The sequence below is a fragment of the Oncorhynchus keta genome, chromosome 19 (assembly GCF_023373465.1).
Source record: "Oncorhynchus keta strain PuntledgeMale-10-30-2019 chromosome 19, Oket_V2, whole genome shotgun sequence".
Taxonomy (NCBI): domain Eukaryota; kingdom Metazoa; phylum Chordata; class Actinopteri; order Salmoniformes; family Salmonidae; genus Oncorhynchus; species Oncorhynchus keta.
The window spans coordinates 30,615,487-30,632,427 of record NC_068439.1 but is presented as its reverse complement, the minus strand read 5'-3'; the positions used below and the strand labels follow the sequence as shown (position 1 = coordinate 30,632,427).

At 42.0% G+C, this 16,941-nt stretch overlaps 1 protein-coding gene across 3 annotated transcripts in view; it reads right to left on the bottom strand.

Annotated features, from left to right (window-relative positions):
* Positions 1–1,606: 1,606 nt before the first annotated feature.
* Positions 1,607–16,941, bottom strand: part of LOC118398054 (collagen alpha-1(XXII) chain-like) — a 62,895-nt gene continuing 47,560 nt past the window's right edge. For all 3 annotated transcript variants that reach the window (XM_035793033.2, XM_035793034.2, XM_035793036.2), the window contains 25 exons: positions 12,942–13,046; positions 12,037–12,081; positions 11,446–11,523; positions 11,333–11,368; positions 11,112–11,210; positions 10,859–10,894; positions 10,639–10,752; positions 10,159–10,212; positions 9,879–9,986; positions 9,690–9,743; positions 9,431–9,484; positions 9,160–9,213; positions 8,953–9,006; positions 8,650–8,694; positions 8,043–8,096; positions 7,893–7,946; positions 7,630–7,683; positions 7,177–7,248; positions 6,395–6,430; positions 6,122–6,166; positions 5,851–6,030; positions 5,626–5,692; positions 5,318–5,500; positions 4,977–5,054; positions 1,607–4,756 (listed from right to left, as the gene is read on the bottom strand). In XM_035793033.2, coding sequence (XP_035648926.1) covers positions 4,563–4,756; positions 4,977–5,054; positions 5,318–5,500; positions 5,626–5,692; positions 5,851–6,030; positions 6,122–6,166; positions 6,395–6,430; positions 7,177–7,248; positions 7,630–7,683; positions 7,893–7,946; positions 8,043–8,096; positions 8,650–8,694; positions 8,953–9,006; positions 9,160–9,213; positions 9,431–9,484; positions 9,690–9,743; positions 9,879–9,986; positions 10,159–10,212; positions 10,639–10,752; positions 10,859–10,894; positions 11,112–11,210; positions 11,333–11,368; positions 11,446–11,523; positions 12,037–12,081; positions 12,942–13,046 — 1,953 coding nt within the window. In that variant the 3' untranslated portion in view covers positions 1,607–4,562. The remainder of the gene's footprint in view (positions 4,757–4,976; positions 5,055–5,317; positions 5,501–5,625; positions 5,693–5,850; positions 6,031–6,121; positions 6,167–6,394; positions 6,431–7,176; positions 7,249–7,629; positions 7,684–7,892; positions 7,947–8,042; positions 8,097–8,649; positions 8,695–8,952; positions 9,007–9,159; positions 9,214–9,430; positions 9,485–9,689; positions 9,744–9,878; positions 9,987–10,158; positions 10,213–10,638; positions 10,753–10,858; positions 10,895–11,111; positions 11,211–11,332; positions 11,369–11,445; positions 11,524–12,036; positions 12,082–12,941; positions 13,047–16,941) is intronic.

The following is a 16,941-nucleotide window of genomic DNA, read 5'->3' as shown; positions in this document are numbered from 1 at the left end:
CTTTACGTCTCCATCATCGCACCACAGAACCAAAGAAAAACACAACGGGAAACAGAGACAAGGCAAATGTCATTTGGAATACTGTATAGATACTTTTCAAGCTTAATCTTTTAGACTGATGCATTGTTTTTTTTTGTAGAGAGAGCTTATCTGATGATCTGTTGTGCTTTCGAAGACAGCTGCTATTGATTTTAAGCTATAGCCTTTCAGCTGACGAGTGGCCCATCATGGCCCAAGAGCTGCCCCAAAGACCAATACAAAACTAGACAAACTTATAAAATGACCATATTGTTCAATTCATGCTGTTCAATGTATATCCACAGCTTCAAGCTTTACTCTCTCACTCAACAGACATACTGTATGTTGGGCAGACAAACAGGGCACTATGTTGGTTTTCAAGTATTACAAAGGTAAATACTGTGCCTTTTTCTTCTATGCATGTACTGTTTAATTCCTTGTCATCAAAAACGTCCTCTCCAGCACAATGTACAGTACGAAGCTCAGCCTTTCACAAATAACAAAACTGCAAACTTTGCTTTGGAATCATTCATTTTCAATGTTGATCAATAAACAATGACAGAAGAAGTCTACTACCGTCACGAGCCATAAACCGATATTGGTAGTTCATGTTTTCATTCAGTCATTTGAATGAAAACAGTATGTTATACAGTATATGTTTTTCCCTGTTTTGTTTTCTAACAATGTAATAAACTGATTAGTCTGGGAAATATTTCATGTTAGACCGGTGAGTTGTTTTTATGAATGTAAATACAGCTAGCTTTACCTTTACCATTTTAGAACAAACCATTAGTCCATGTTTTATGTTGGTCCTTCGATCCGGGTATAACAGGCATTCACAGAATACCAACATGCTATACAGCTTCAAGACTTTATCATTTGAGAGCTGTTTTGTGGCATCACGGTTACCATAGAGAGTTCTGTCTGTTGAAGCTGTTGCAGCCAGGGGACGGACCAAGACCACCAAGAGACCAGTTTGGTCAGTCTTTGTTACAGACGTCGCAGGGTCGTCTGGTCCACTGTTGCCTAGTTACTGAGAGAGGAGAGTCAACATCCCATTCTCTGAGTCTATACACCAGAGATTAATTTATTGAGTCAATATGACCTTTATAAGGCTGGCTGTTGGCTGTAACCAGGAGAATGGGCTGCTGCAGGCTGGAACTAGCCTCCCTATCCTCCCCCCTCCCCCTCCTCTTTAACCCCCTTCTCCCTTCCTCAACAGCATCTATTTGTCTTCATAGGTCTAATCATGGATCTACTGGCATCCCATAGAATAGTAGATTGTCCATAAAATACTAACATGCAAAAGTTCCACAATGGATCATTTCAGCAAAATTGAAATTCTAATAAGCAATACAAACTGGTTAGATATTTTACAGAAGTGCCAATCGTGCTTGCTATGCAAATGATACTGGGAGAAAATGTCAAACTGAGTGATTTCTGTTCATTTTAATGGGTCTGTAGAAGTTGCTATTGACATTCAATAGAAGGCATGGTCTTGTCAAGTGTCTGCAGGGTTTACTGGTAAAGTAGGAAACCTAACAATGGAGAATGAAATTCATACCTGTACACAGGAAGATGACAGTACTCACAAAGGAAAGGAAATACCTTTTCTATAAAAAGGGATCTGTTCCGGTATTTATTACAACATGATACAGTACATAATATACCTTTCCAATACTTACAAATATACCAGCCAGTAATGAAGGATGTTTTAGCACCAGTTTGTTAGGATAAACAGGTAAGGGTCACCACTGTGAAACCATTTTTAACATTCCACATATGGTAGGCAACAGGTACTTCAAACTGTAAATCATTGAACAGTATAACGAACAAAAAACCTCAATCAATTGCATACAGTTGGTTGTTTTGAATAATCACAAATGTATATGAAATTAAGAAACAAGCCAAGCAAATAATTATAAAACTAGAACCTTCTGCAATATTTGCTATGCGGAGCAGTGGAATCAAACAGACGACATTCTGAGGTTCATATCAATGGGCTAAAAAGCATTTTCCAATTACAAAACCATTATGTTACTGTAGTATAGCTCCTGTGTCATTCTGACACCTAATTCAAAACCAAGTCCACACATCTCCACTGTGATGTGGTGGTAAAGTGTATGCAAGTCATTGAAGAGTGCATCAGTCTCTTTGACTGCTATGGATCATGAGGCATAGTTTGATAGGCTGCAGTACAATACGCAACATATGTTTAGCTATAAATATTCAGGAGAGCTCTTTGGATGTCCTTCAATGAAATGACCTGAGGTGCAGTTGGCCAAGCAGTGGTTTTACTATGGGTGTAGGCCAAGCAGTGCTTTCACTGTGGGTGTTGGCCTGGGTTCTGGAACACTGTGGGTGTTGGCTTGTGTTCTGGAACACTGTGGGTGTTGGCTTGTGTTCTGGAACACTGTGGGTGTTGCCTTGTGTTCTGGAACACTGTGGGTGTTGTCTTGTGTCCTGGAACCCTTGGTGTTTGCTTGTGTTCTGGAACACTGTGGGTGTTGGCTTGTGTTCTGGAACACTGTGGGTGTTGTCTTGTGTCCTGGAACCCTTGGTGTTGGCTTGTGTTCTGGAACACTGTGGGTGTTGTCTTGTGTCCTGGAACCCTTGGTGTTTGCTTGTGTTCTGGAACACTGTGGGTGTTGGCTTGTGTTCTGGAACACTGTGGGTGTTGTCTTGTGTCCTGGAACCCTTGGTGTTGGCTTGTGTTCTGGAACACTGTGGGTGTTGTCTTGTGTCCTGGAACCCTTGGTGTTTGCTTGTGTTCTGGAACACTGTGGGTGTTCTAGAAATAAATGCTGGATCCAGGCTCAAATCCATAAGTAAAGACTAAAAGACAATATATCTATTTGACTTCATTGGTGACCTGATTAACATTTCGGAACCTCAACGTTGATGCGTTACATTTCTTCGCCTTTTTCAAGCTAAAATAATTCCCCTAGAGTGAGCAGTGGGCTATCTATTGTATTTTTTTACTGACTCTCTCTCGCTCGATCAGTCTTGTGAGTTTTAGAGAAGGTATAATTGGTCCGATGGGGATTGAGTGAGGAACATCCTTCAGACAGAATACTCACTGACCTTACCAATCAGAATATACAACACAGGGAAGAACGAACTCATTTTATCAAGCACTTATTAGTTAAAACAATGTCTTTATTTGAGTCAGTGTCCCCGACAGACTAATAAGCAGGAGGAAGAGAACGTGGCGTGAAACCAGGAAGCAAGTAACTTTTGAGGAACGACTGGAACAAAGGCTGTGATTTTAGTACCTTCTCTCTCCAGACTGTTTACAGCCTGACTGTGGAATCACCAGAGACACTTATTGAGAAACGAAAGGGGAAATGTAGTTTTCCTTTTAAAGTTTTACATTTCATTTTGAAAGAGTCTTATGGGTTTTGTCTACTTGACAGCCTTACATGCATTCATGAGGTTGGATTCCCTTTGGAGGAACAATGAACATCATACAAATAGACAATTCAAGCTGTCACAAAGTATCTTAGTTTGTAATAAGGTGGACATTCTAGTAAGATACCCAGATAATCTAAGAGCTCAGTATTCACCCTGACCAGTACTGGTGGCCTGGCTGTCATTATTCAAGACAATTGCACTATCATAAGCGTACAGGCAAGGCAAAACAAAACAACGCATGAAGTTTTTCACCTCCATCCACATGCTCATTAAAGATCCTTCCATGAAATTCAGTATTGTTATTTTAGATTGTGCCTTAGTCACCCCCCCCCTGGCTAATCTTCCTTCCCATCAATAAAAACAAAGTAGATAAAATCGTTGACTGGATAATTACCAGTTGACTCCAGAGGAGATGCCTATCTCTGGATCAATGTTGTGGACACTGACAAATGGGCTGACGTTAAATCTAATGCTAAACCCATTCCAGGCTGACGACTGTGTACGCTGGGAGACTGACAACACTATTAAGGCATCATTTGGAGTCAATTAAATGGCCGTTCTGTAACTGGGGCTCCATCTTGTACCAGACCCGGGTACCGATAGTTTTCGTTTTCTTTGAAATAGTTGTGAGCGTTTGATTGAGCCTGCCTAAAGTGCTGATAGGCCAGGTTTGCACATTTGGGGACTATTCCATAGGTTCCATTGTGTGAGGCAAGTTCAAACAAGTGAAAACAAATACTATTTGGACGCAGGCCTGGTTCTGTGCTGCCACATCATAGCCCAGTAAGCATGACTGTAGTCGGTGGTCTTTTACATGGTCCTTCGAGCCGGATAAGAACAACGGCAGTCCGTCTAAATTGAACAAGTTGTGTAATTCTTGATGATGACATTACCAAATATTAGACGCCCCTCAAGCCCCCCAAAGACAGCACACTTCTCTCGAGATCCCTCCACACCGAGAAGAAACATCGTAATAGAAAGAAAAGTTCTTGGTTCATCCTGCCACATCCCAGTTCATAAATATCTGGACTTGGGTAGGGTCCTGTAGCTCTCTGGCTGCGTCCGACGTGGCATCCTATTCCCTTTAGATGTTGCCATATCGGACGCACCTTCTGTGTGTTTCTGTCTCTTTAATTCCCCTTGACGTTCTTGGTGTGGGGTCGTGCTCCCAGGCTGGCATAGTAGGCACACTGGGAGGGGTCACACTGCCCTGGGGGTCCACTGGGGCCTGCCTGGCCATGGGGACCAGGGTTCCCTGGTTCTCCCTGAGCTCCAGCCGCCCCGGGCTGCCCGTCCTTACCATAGCCTGGCATACCTGCTGGTCCTGGGGGGTGGAATAGCAAGTGAATGGCAAAGAGTCACAATGAAGCAACTGCTGCTTTCTTAGGAAGTTCAAATTCCAGTCACTCACCCCACCCATGCTGGATAGCTCATAGTTTAGCAACAAAGGATCTCAAGATGGATACAAACAATCATCCATTTAGAATGATACTGTAGTAATAGAGACATTATGTTGATATATTGCTGTACTAGATTTACTGTACCTATAGGACCTGATGGTCCAGTCTCTCCTCTCTGTCCAACTCCGTTTTCTCCCTTGTCTCCTCTGGATCCTCTCTCACCTGGATGTCACAGAGACGACAGACACAACACTCGCAATGATGTTCTTAAAGACAGTGTCTGAATCAAGAAAACCTCAATAAAGACCACCAAAGGTGACTAATATCAATGGGTAGCAATCGTGTTTTCTGAGTTGGAAACCTGAAACCTCTCATGTAGTGTTTTGACAATATTACACTCTAATATTATGCTCTCACAGTGTGTTTATCTGAACCAATAAATACAGGAAGCATGACCAAAAACAATGGGACTTGGGATCAGTTACCTTTAGGACCCATGGGTCCCCTCATGCCGTCTCCTCCGTTCTGCCCGGGCATGCCAGGCTCCCCTGGTGGTCCGGGGCGACCATCGCTCCCTTCTTTCCCCGAGGGGCCTGGAGGTCCTGGCCGACCTGCCGTGCTCTTCACATGGGCCGGCTGGATCTGGGCCATCAGGTACGCCATTTTGGCTGGAGGGGGAACACAAGGACACACACGATTATGACTTGCAGAGCTCATTTGAGGTCAAACTAACTTTGCATACATTGCAGATTGCACTAATGTCCCATTGTTCCTAACAATACACCAGTCTCACCATCTAGCGCTTTCGCTAGTTCCTCCTGGATCAGCCTTCTCATTGTTTCCAGTGATGGTGACTCTCCCTGTGGAAGAAGAAATTAACATGTTTAGGTCATCGAGTTGTAGATGTCTGTACTATTTTCTATAGCAATGTGACTGAGATTGAACCAGAGTATTCTGTAAAGTGCCAGGGTATTCTGAGAGTATTCTGTAAAGTGCAAGTATTCAAATCACTACTCACCCGTGGTCCTGGTTGTCCGGGGTTTCCAGGTGTTCCCTGAGGCCCAGTAAGACCCACCTCTCCTGGGGGCCCGGACATACCCATCATCCCTGTGTGGCCCTTACGACCTGGGAGCCCCTGGTTACCAGGCATACCTGGATCTCCAACAGGTCCCTTATCTCCCTTCCCACCTGAGTCGCCCTACAAAGACATCCAACAAAACTCACTCAGAGACAATATCAACAATGTTGTTTAAGGTCATTGGTTGGGCAGGTGTCCTGTATGAACTCACCCTCTCTCCTTTGACTCCACGTTCTCCTGCTCTGCCAGACATACCCTGTGAAACAGATAAAGAGTTGATATAATGTGCTGTGAGCGAGACTTCGCCCAATCCACGTCCCACATTATATCCATTGTAAAGACACTAAAAGTAGCTGATGAAAATTGAAATATGTCTCCAAAAAAAATCTAGCAACAAACCAATCAATCAAATCAAATCATATGTTATTTGTCACATGCGCCGTGAAATGCTTTTACTTACAAGCCCTTAACCAATGGTTCTTACCTGTTTCCCCTCTGGGCCGACCGGACCAGCAGGACCCTAGATAGACAGACAGATCGAAGGCTGAGACATTTATATAGAAATACGTTTGATCAAATCAGAAACGCTTGCATCACAACTTCCAATCTTCTTATGGCAGAACATCAACTCAGACTGTTCCAACATGAGTGGTAGGACTAGGAGGTAAAGAGTAAAAGTAAAGATACTTTAATAGAAAATTACTCAAGTAAAAGTGAAAGTCACCCAGTAATATACTACTTGAGTAAAGTATCTGGTTTTAAATGTACTTAAGTAGGGGTGGGAAAAGTACGCAAATTTCATACTTGAGTAAAACTAAATGCTATACATCAAATTCCTTATAATATGGAAACCAGATGGCACAATTTTTAATTAATTTATGGATATCCAGGAGGACACTCCAACACTCAGACACCATTTACAAACTCACTGTTTGTGTTTCGTGAGTCCGCAAGATCAGTACAATGCGTTATATTGATAGATGCATGAATTTAACCATATTGCTGTCCTGCCTGAGCATTTGAAATGTAACGACAACTTTTGGGTGTCAGGGAAAATGTAAAAAGTACATCTTTTATTTAAGAATGTAGTGGAGTAAAAGTAAAAGTTGTCAAAAATATAAAATAGTAAAGTACAGATACCCCCAAAAAACTACTTAAGGAGTAGTTTAAATTATTCTTACTTAGTTACTTTACACCGCTGGCAACAGTAGCTTAGAACCCTAGTGATAATGTTTACATTAAAAAGGAGCAGGAATCCCTACTTACCGACGGTCCCTTGGGACCACTAAAGCCTGGTAATCCTGGGTTCCCAGGGTCTCCCTTGGCTCCAGCCTGACCCTATAATATACACAAAAACATGGGGTCTTTCACATGGCGTAGTCATACTGTGGTCGTACTGTAGTTGGAACACAGATGTAGCCCCACTCGTTATAAGGGATTTGGTGAAATTAACATAATGTTTAGCTATCTGAAGTTCTTGTGAACGTTGCTACGCTTGGAGGTAAATCTCATAAAAGATCTTGCGGTGGGAGATGAAACATCTGCAAGCGATTAATATTCATATTTACAAGGGCTTGGTGGGGCTGGCTGTAGAGTACCAGATACAGGGTAGAGGAAGCTGCTGTCTTTGCTAAATACAAACAGCATTTCACCGCAACGACTACAATGTCTGCAATGTTAAGAGCATTTACTGCTGTATATAAATAAATGATCACTCACTGGAGTACCAGGGGCTCCTGGCTTTCCTGAAGGTCCTGGTTCACCAGGTTTACCCTTGAGAGAGAGAGACAGAGGTAGATGGAGGGAGGGTTGGAGAGAGAGAGGAAAATAGGGAGAGAGAGAGAAAGTGGGGGAGAGAGAGAGAGAGAAAAAGTGGGAGGGAGAGAGAGAGAGACATTAGTGTCCCTTTCTATTAGCTAGGTTGTCATCGTGATGAATCTGGTGTCAGCAGATAAAGGCAGTATAACATAAAGGTGACTTACATTCTCCCCTCTCCGGCCAGCCAGGCCTTCTGGCCCAGGAGGTCCAGTATTACCCTTCAACAAACAAACACAACGCATATATTATTAAGACATCCCCTGTGTGTTGATAATTGCAGAGTTATGATTTGTTATATTAGTGTTCTCACTCACGTCTTGGCCAGGTTTACCCTCCGGTCCATTACGTCCTTCCTTTCCATCTTCACCCTGATTGGTCGAAGACAGAAACGTATTAATCAACGCAACCAATCCATTCACAGTTGGCCTCTCTTTCGAGTCTGGGGTCAAGGCGAAACACTTTTATACATCCAATGTGGTCTATAAAATCCATAGGTTAACGTGGAGGTAGACAGCAGTCTATGTAACAAAAGCCTCTGTCTTAAGAGACGTGTTATTGGCGATGGCATAAGGAAGTTGCAATCATGAGCGGTCCATCTCACATCCCCTCTAGCCTGTTCTCTGTCAGAGAACAGGCTAGAGGGGATGTGAGTAATGTCTCAGTAATGAGGCATGCTATTGGTCACGCAATAATAGGTCACACTATATTGAGACACGCTATTGACCAATGCTGTGGCAGATATTGTATCCTCGAGCTGAGAGAGATTTAATGAGAGTAGGCATGTGTCACAATTTTGAGAGCGAGATGATTTGATCTTGACAGACCAGGGAAGACGTATGCCTAACGTTCATATTCACCACATTACGGCCTCCTAGTGATCTAATGTATTGAGAATTGTGACATGGGAGTCAATGGGCTGACCTTTGAACCTGGTTGTCCAGGCTCTCCTCTGTGACCCTTGAAGCCCTGTGTGGAAAGAATGACCAACATGAATACACCACCAATGTTTCCATACGAGTGAAATGATATCTCCATTTTCCACAGTCTTAAATAATCATTCCCACAGACTTAGTTACATTCACATTGTTTAAAACATTTTAGCAGACGCCCTAATTCAGAGTTATTTTGTTCGTACTGGTCCCCCATGGGAATCGAACCCACAACCTTGGTGTTGCATGTGCCATGCTCTCTACCAACTGAGCCACACAGGACCTAGTTACTTACAGGCATTCCCCTGAGACCTGGTTGTCCTGGTGGTCCTGTCTCTCCTTGTTTACCCTGAAATTACAACAGAGTTAGATTACACGCCAATGGGAATGATGTGCAGGTCAATATGAAGGGGACCCATAATGTGCCATGTATAAAAAACAGAATATACAGAACATACAGAATATCCTGGGAATATAGTCAGGCCATATCATGTGTACTCACAGGTTCTCCTTGTTCTCCTGGTCGGCCATCTTTGCCAATTTTACCCATTTGACCCTGTGGAACAAGGTTATTCAGCATTTAGTCTTTTTGTTGTCAGCCTTGGGTTTCAAACTGTTTGTTCACATTCCACTCCATAAATGACACGTGTGTTTTCATGGACAGATTGAAAGCGAGTTTATAGTGGAATTTTTACTATCACACCAAAACTATTTTAAGTTTTTAGCAAGTCCTTTCGAGTCCTTCACAAAACTTGATCAACATAGTTTCTCACCATTAAGCCTGGTAGACCTGGTGGCCCCTGGATTCCCTTCATCCCCTCCTTTCCCTGCAGAGACAAAACAAACACAAGACTGTTCCACAGTTTCAACCATGATAAATCAACAACAGCACTATGACGATTAATGTCCTCTGCCACAACACTCATCCCAGTTGACCTATATGGCCAGCCAGTGGGACGAGGCCGGTAGAAAACTGATGACATGTAGTCTAATATGCTGTCTGGAAATAAAACATATGGACAACATCCTGACTTTTTCTCCAGGGGCTCCTGGGGGACCGATGGGGCCGGGTTGACCGTCGTTACCCTACAGAGAGACGAAGAGGGAGGAGTCAGAAAGAACATTCATTCTACTGGCGATACTAAATAGTAAAAAGAGCAGGCTGACAGATGGGTAAATAGTAGGTTCTGTTAGCACCACCAGGCAGGTACAGGTACTCACAGGATTCCCCATGATGCCAGCAGCACCGGGGTGGCCAGGGGGTCCGGTGTGACCCGTTTCACCTTTGTCTCCAGGTCCTCCTTGGGGTCCTCTATCACCTTTCACACCCTGTGGAACGAAGAACAAATGATACATATCACCTCTGGACACTGTGTTGTACAGCAGGTGACATAACACACACAAACCACAGGATGTTTTCAGGTCTTCAACTCGATAATGCATATTCTATGGAAGATGAATGTGTGTGGTTGATAAGCGGGTGTGGTTGAGGAGGACTTGCCTTCTCCCCGTTGGCTCCTGGGGGTCCAGCGGGTCCGGTCGGGCCTGCTTGGCCCTGTAGTGATAATGACAGAGACACCATCAGTCTCTGGGCAACTAAAGGCTCTCTCTCTACATCTCTCTTTCTGGTCTGTTTGTCTTTCGTCCCCCCCCATCTCTGGCTCTCTAAAAGACCATCTGCAGCCCTGTCTGTCCCCCCGGAGGACAGGAAGCCTAACGATGCTGAGAGCCAGGCTGTTAGCTTCCCGCCACTCCAGTCAAACACAGTGTGATGGATACAGGAGACTCCTCGCTGTTCTCCTAGGCTGCTGTCTGAGGCATACTAATTCTATGAAGTTATACAAAGTCCCCTTTGCAGTGTTTCGAGCATGGAGAAGCGGCATGGAAAGGATCAGAATGATTCAGGATGTGCATCTCCCAGTAAGGGATACCTTTATCAGACAACAGATGGAATAGCATGGTGCTATGACTTTGTCCTTACTTGGTACCCGTCCTGTCCGTTCTTCCCTGGAGGTCCGGCGGGTCCCTTGTCTCCTGGTGTCCCTGGGAGACCAGGCTGTCCCGGGGGTCCGGCCGGGCAGTCTGAACACACATCCTGAAGGAGAAGGAGAAACACTTAGCGATGAAAGAATATGTCCGTGTCAGGATGTTTTCAGAAGATAGAGGCAACAGTACTATTGTAATGGGGCTCTCTTCCTTACCTTCAGATTCAAATCTGACAAGTCTGCTGCTGCTCCCTGAAAGAGATTGCGTCCATTATTATGCAAAGGTTGATTGGACTGATACACTTCACACTGATAATCACATCATGCATTTGAATACATCCCCATTGGTGAGCCATCACGTCAGTGCCGTGACAAAGAAGGTACAGTATAGTGAAGGTACAAAATTTGGTCTCAGTTTGCTGTGTTGTTGGGACGTTTCCGACCCCATTTACTGTACTGGTCAACTCACTGGCTCTCCTGGGGATCCCTTCTCTCCTGGTCGTCCTGGTAAACCATGGTGTCCTGCAGGTCCCTGTGTACCTGCGACGCCTGGCAGACCTCTCATGCCCTGAACCAGGAAACAAACAGCAGTCAGTTTAACTTTTATTTGAACATTACTCAGTTTACGTTTTCACTTTGTCACACTAAGGCTGAGCATAATTATGACAAAATGTCAAAAATGGTTTTTACCGGTGATCCAACTGCACCATTGGGCCCTGAAGGTCCCTGTAAAAGATACATATGTTCTCAGACATGTTCAAAATAATGTGCCTGTGTGAGTGTGTGTGTGTGTGTCTCTCTACCGGGGGTCCGACTTTGCCTTCTCCTGGTGGACCCCTGTCCCCTGGACCCCCCTGAAGTCCCTGGGATCCGGGTTGGCCCTGGAACAGACAGAACCTTGGTTACCATCCAGTAAGACACAAACAGAACCTTGTTCACCTTCCATCTAGGGTACACTGTGTCCTGTTAATGCAATAGCCAGTACTTTCTAATGACATTACTGTAATATCGTAACGCTTGGCTCAGAGAGTTCTGCTGTGCTGAGCAGAGTGGTTGTTGATCTCTGCAGGTCTTCGCTGCTCAGGCAAGATACATCAACGTGTGTTTATTTCTAACAGAGAATTCAATTAGACGTTTCAGTATTCAGTGTGGCAATCATAAAGGTGACCAGGGCGGATGATTTAACAACAACAGAATTCTCTCTCCTGCACCTCAAAAAGTTGTTGTTAAATCATTGTGTCAAAGAAAATTGCTTCAGGGCAACCAAAATTAATCATGTTCTTCCTATGCTAGAGAATACTCATTTTTTGCTTTGTCACCAGATAGAATCTGGCTTCAAAGCACTGTGTTTCTCCCTCCCCCTCCTCCCCCAACCCAACTTAAAAATGAGTTACCTTCTGTCCGGGAGGTCCTTCAATTCCCCGCTGCCCAGGGTCACCCTGTAATATAATATCACGCATAACACTATTATGAGCCCAGCGGCTGGTCAAATCAAACACTAAGCATTTAATGTCTTATAGCAGGACATGTGGTCCTCCACCTCCCTGGACTACGGTAACAGTAACCACTTTAACAGTGGAGAATAGTCAACTAGTGTAACGTACTGCTGTAGGCATGACTGTTATGTGCCCCTATATTCCCTGTACAATACTTTTGAGGCTAGGGTTATGTGTTATGGGCCAGCAGCTGACAGTAGTAAAATGGAACTGTTATAAACCACACACACCCAGCACCTGTACACCGTCCTGCTGGGTTCCTTCATTAGTTTCATGTGATAAAAGCACAAACTGGGTATGTGCTCTTTGTTTGCTTTCTCAGCACTATCACCATATGGCCTGTGGTTTAGAAAATGAGTAAACAGGTTCCAGGTCAAATCACTGGCATAACTGTATAATGTGGGTTGTACGGTACTAACATAACCAGTCATATTTTAATATGGTTGTATTTAAATGCATGTTGATTTATGCACATGTGCAGCCAATACCCGTACAGGATGTGAATGTATGCACATAAAAGCGTCAGCTAAATGGCATATATTATTATTATTTTTTTCATTTGAAACTCCAGAGCCTGAGGTTTTAATTGCCTGATTGCATAAGTGTCAACAAACTCTGGTTCATATTTCTTAGAGTCAAGATAGATGTGTGTTCACTCTGCAGTCAAGAGATTTCCCTCACTACGGCACCGGACCAGGCTAAACTCTTGACCTTGGTTATAGTGGTGACACGGACAGGAGAAACTACTAGCCGTAACAACGAGGTTTGAACGTCTTATGAAGAGTGATGTTTCTATGTCTTACGTTCTGTCCGTCTTTGCCCTTCCCTGGTAGGCCAGGGGGTCCTTGTATGCCTGCATCTCCAGGGGGACCTGGGGGGCCAGCACGACCCTCCTTCCCCAAATCTCCCTGGAACACATAGCATAGTCATTCATACAGCGCAAGTTACAATATGATGTCCCTAGAACACATGAGTTACGAGTTAAAATATGTTGTTCCTAGAACACATGAGTTACAATATGATGCTCCTAGAACACATGAGTTACAATATGTTGTTCCTAGAACACATGAGTTACAATATGATGTTCCTAGAACACATGAGTTACAATATGATGTTCCTAGAACACATGAGTTACGAGTTACAATATGATGTCTCTAGAACACATGAGTTACAATATGACGTTCCTAGAACACATGAGTTACGATATGATGTTCCTAGAACACATGAGTTACAATATGATGTTACTAGAACACATGAGTTACGAGTTACAATATGATGTCTCTAGAACACATGAGTTACAATATGATGTATCTAGAACACATGAGTTACAATATGATGTCTCTAGAACACATGAGTTACAAGTTACAATATGATGTCCCTAGAACACATGAGTTATGAGTTACAATATGATGTTGCTAGAACACATGAGTTGCAATATGATGTCCCTAGAACACATGAGTTATGAGTTACAATATGATGTTGCTAGAACACATGAGTTACAATATGATGTCCCTAGAACACATGAGTTACGAGTTACAATATGATGTCCCTAGAACACATGAGTTACAATATGATGTCCCTAGAACACATGAGTTACAATATGATGTCCCTAGAACACATGAGTTACAATATGATGTCCCTAGAACACATGAGTTACAATATGATGTCCCTAGAACACATGAGTTACAATATGATGTCCCTAGAACACATGAGTTACAATATGATGTCCCTAGAACACATGAGTTACAATATGATGTCCCTAGAACACACGAGTTACGAGTTACAATATGATGTTCATAGAACACACGATTCACGAGTTACAATATGATGTTGCTAGAACACATGAGTTACAATATGATGTTGCTAGAACACATGAGTTACAAGTTACAATATGATGTCCCTAGAACACATGAGTTATGAGTTACAATATGATGTTGCTAGAACACATGAGTTGCAATATGATGTCCCTAGAACACATGAGTTATGAGTTACAATATGATGTTGCTAGAACACATGAGTTACAATATGATGTCCCTAGAACACATGAGTTACGAGTTACAATATGATGTCCCTAGAACACATGAGATAGAATATGATGTTACTAGAACACTTGAGTGACAAGTTACAATATGTTGTTCCTAGAACACATGAGTTACAATATGATGTCCCTAGAACACATGAGTTGCAATATGATGTCCCTAGAACACATGAGTTATGAGTTACAATATGATGTCCCGAGAACACATGAGTTAAAATATGATGTCCCTAGAACACATGAGTAACTAATATGATGTCCCTAGAACACATGAGTTACAATATGATGTCCCTAGAACACATGAGTTACGATATGATATTCCTAGAACACATGAGTTACAATATGATGTCCCTAGAACACATGAGTTACAAGTTACAAAATGATGTCCCTAGAACACATGAGATATGAGTTAAATTATGATATTCCTAGAACACATGAGTTACGAGTTACAATATGATGTTGCTAGAACACATGAGTTACAATATGATGTCCCGAGAACACTTGAGTTACGAGTTACAATATGATATCTCTAGAACACATGAGTTACAATATGATGTTGCTAGAACACATGAGTTACAATATGATGTCCCGAGAACACTTGAGTTACGAGTTACAATATGATGTCTCTAGAACACATGAGTTACAATATGATGTCCCTAGAACACACGAGTTACGAGTTACAATATGATGTCCCTAGAACACATGAGTTACAATATGATGTCTCTAGAACACATGAGTTACAATATGATGTCCCTAGAACACATGAGTTACAATATGAAGTCCCTAGAACACATGAGTTACAATATGATGTTGCTAGAACACATGAGTTACAAGTTACAATATGATGTCCCTAGAACACATGAGTTATGAGTTACAATATGATGTTGCTAGAACACATGAGTTGCAATATGATGTCCCTAGAACACATGAGTTATGAGTTACAATATGATGTTGCTAGAACACATGAGTTACAATATGAAGTCTCTAGAACACATGAGTTACAATATGATGTCCCTAGAACACATGAGTTACGAGTTACAATATGATGTCCCTAGAACACATGAGATAGAATATGATGTTACTAGAACACTTGAGTGACAAGTTACAATATGTTGTTCCTAGAACACATGAGTTACAATATGATGTCCCTAGAACACATGAGTTGCAATATGATGTCCCTAGAACACATGAGTTATGAGTTACAATATGATGTCCCTAGAACACATTAGTAACTAATATTATGTACCTAGAACACATGAGTTACAATATGATGTCCCTAGAACACATGAGTTACAATATGATATTCCTAGAACACATGAGTTTCAATATGATGTCCCTAGAACACATGAGTTACAAGTTACAAAATGATGTCCCTAGAACACATGAGATATGAGTTAAATTATGATATTCCTAGAACACATGAGTTACGAGTTACAATATGATGTTGCTAGAACACATGAGTTACAATATGATGTCCCGAGAACACTTGAGTTACGAGTTACAATATGATATCTCTAGAACACATGAGTTACAATATGATGTTGCTAGAACACATGAGTTACAATATGATGTCTCTAGAACACACGAGTTACGAGTTAGAATATGAAGTCCCTAGAACACATGAGTTACAATATGATGTCCCTAGAACACACGAGTTACGAGTTACAATATGATGTTCCTAGAACACACGATTTACGAGTTACAATATGAAGTCTCTAGAACACATGAGTTATAATATGATGTCTCAAGAACACATGAGTTATAATATGATGTCTCAAGAACACATGAGTTATAATATGATGTCCCAATAACACATGAGTTATAATATGATGTCTCAAGAACACATGAGTTACAATATGATGTCCCTAGAACACGTGAGTTACAATATGATGTCCCTAGAACACGTGAGTTACAATATGATGTCCCTAGAAAATGTGAGTTATAATATGATGTCCCCAGAACACATGAGTTACAATATGATGTCCCTAGAACACATGAGTTACAATATGATGTCCCTAGAACACATGAGTTACAATATGATGTCCCTAGAACATGTGAGTTATAATATGATGTCCCCAGAACACATGAGTTACAATATGATGTCCCTAGAACACATGAGTTACAATATGATGTCCCTAGAACATGTGAGTTATAATATGATGTCCCTAGAACACATGAGTTACAATATGATGTCCCTAGAACATGTGAGTTATAATATGATGTCCCTAGAACACGTGAGTTACAATATGATGTCCCTAGAACACACGAGTTACGAGTTAGAATATGAAGTCCCTAGAACACATGAGTTACAATATGATGTCCCTAGAACACATGAGTTACAATATGATGTCCCTAGAACATGTGAGTTATAATATGATGTCCCTAGAACACGTGAGTTACAATATGATGTCCCTAGAACACACGAGTTACGAGTTAGAATATGAAGTCCCTAGAACACATGAGTTACAATATGATGTCCCTAGAACACATGAGTTACAATATGATGTCCCTAGAACACATGAGTTACAATATGATGTTCATAGAACACACGATTACAATATGAGTTACAATATGATGTTGCTAGAACACATGAGTTACAAGTTACAATATGATGTCCCTAGAACACATGAGTTATGAGTTACAATATGATGTTGCTAGAACACATGAGTTGCAATATGATGTCCCTAGAACACATGAGTTATGAGTTACAATATGATGTTGCTAGAACACATGAGTTACAATATGATGTCCCTAGAACACATGAGTTA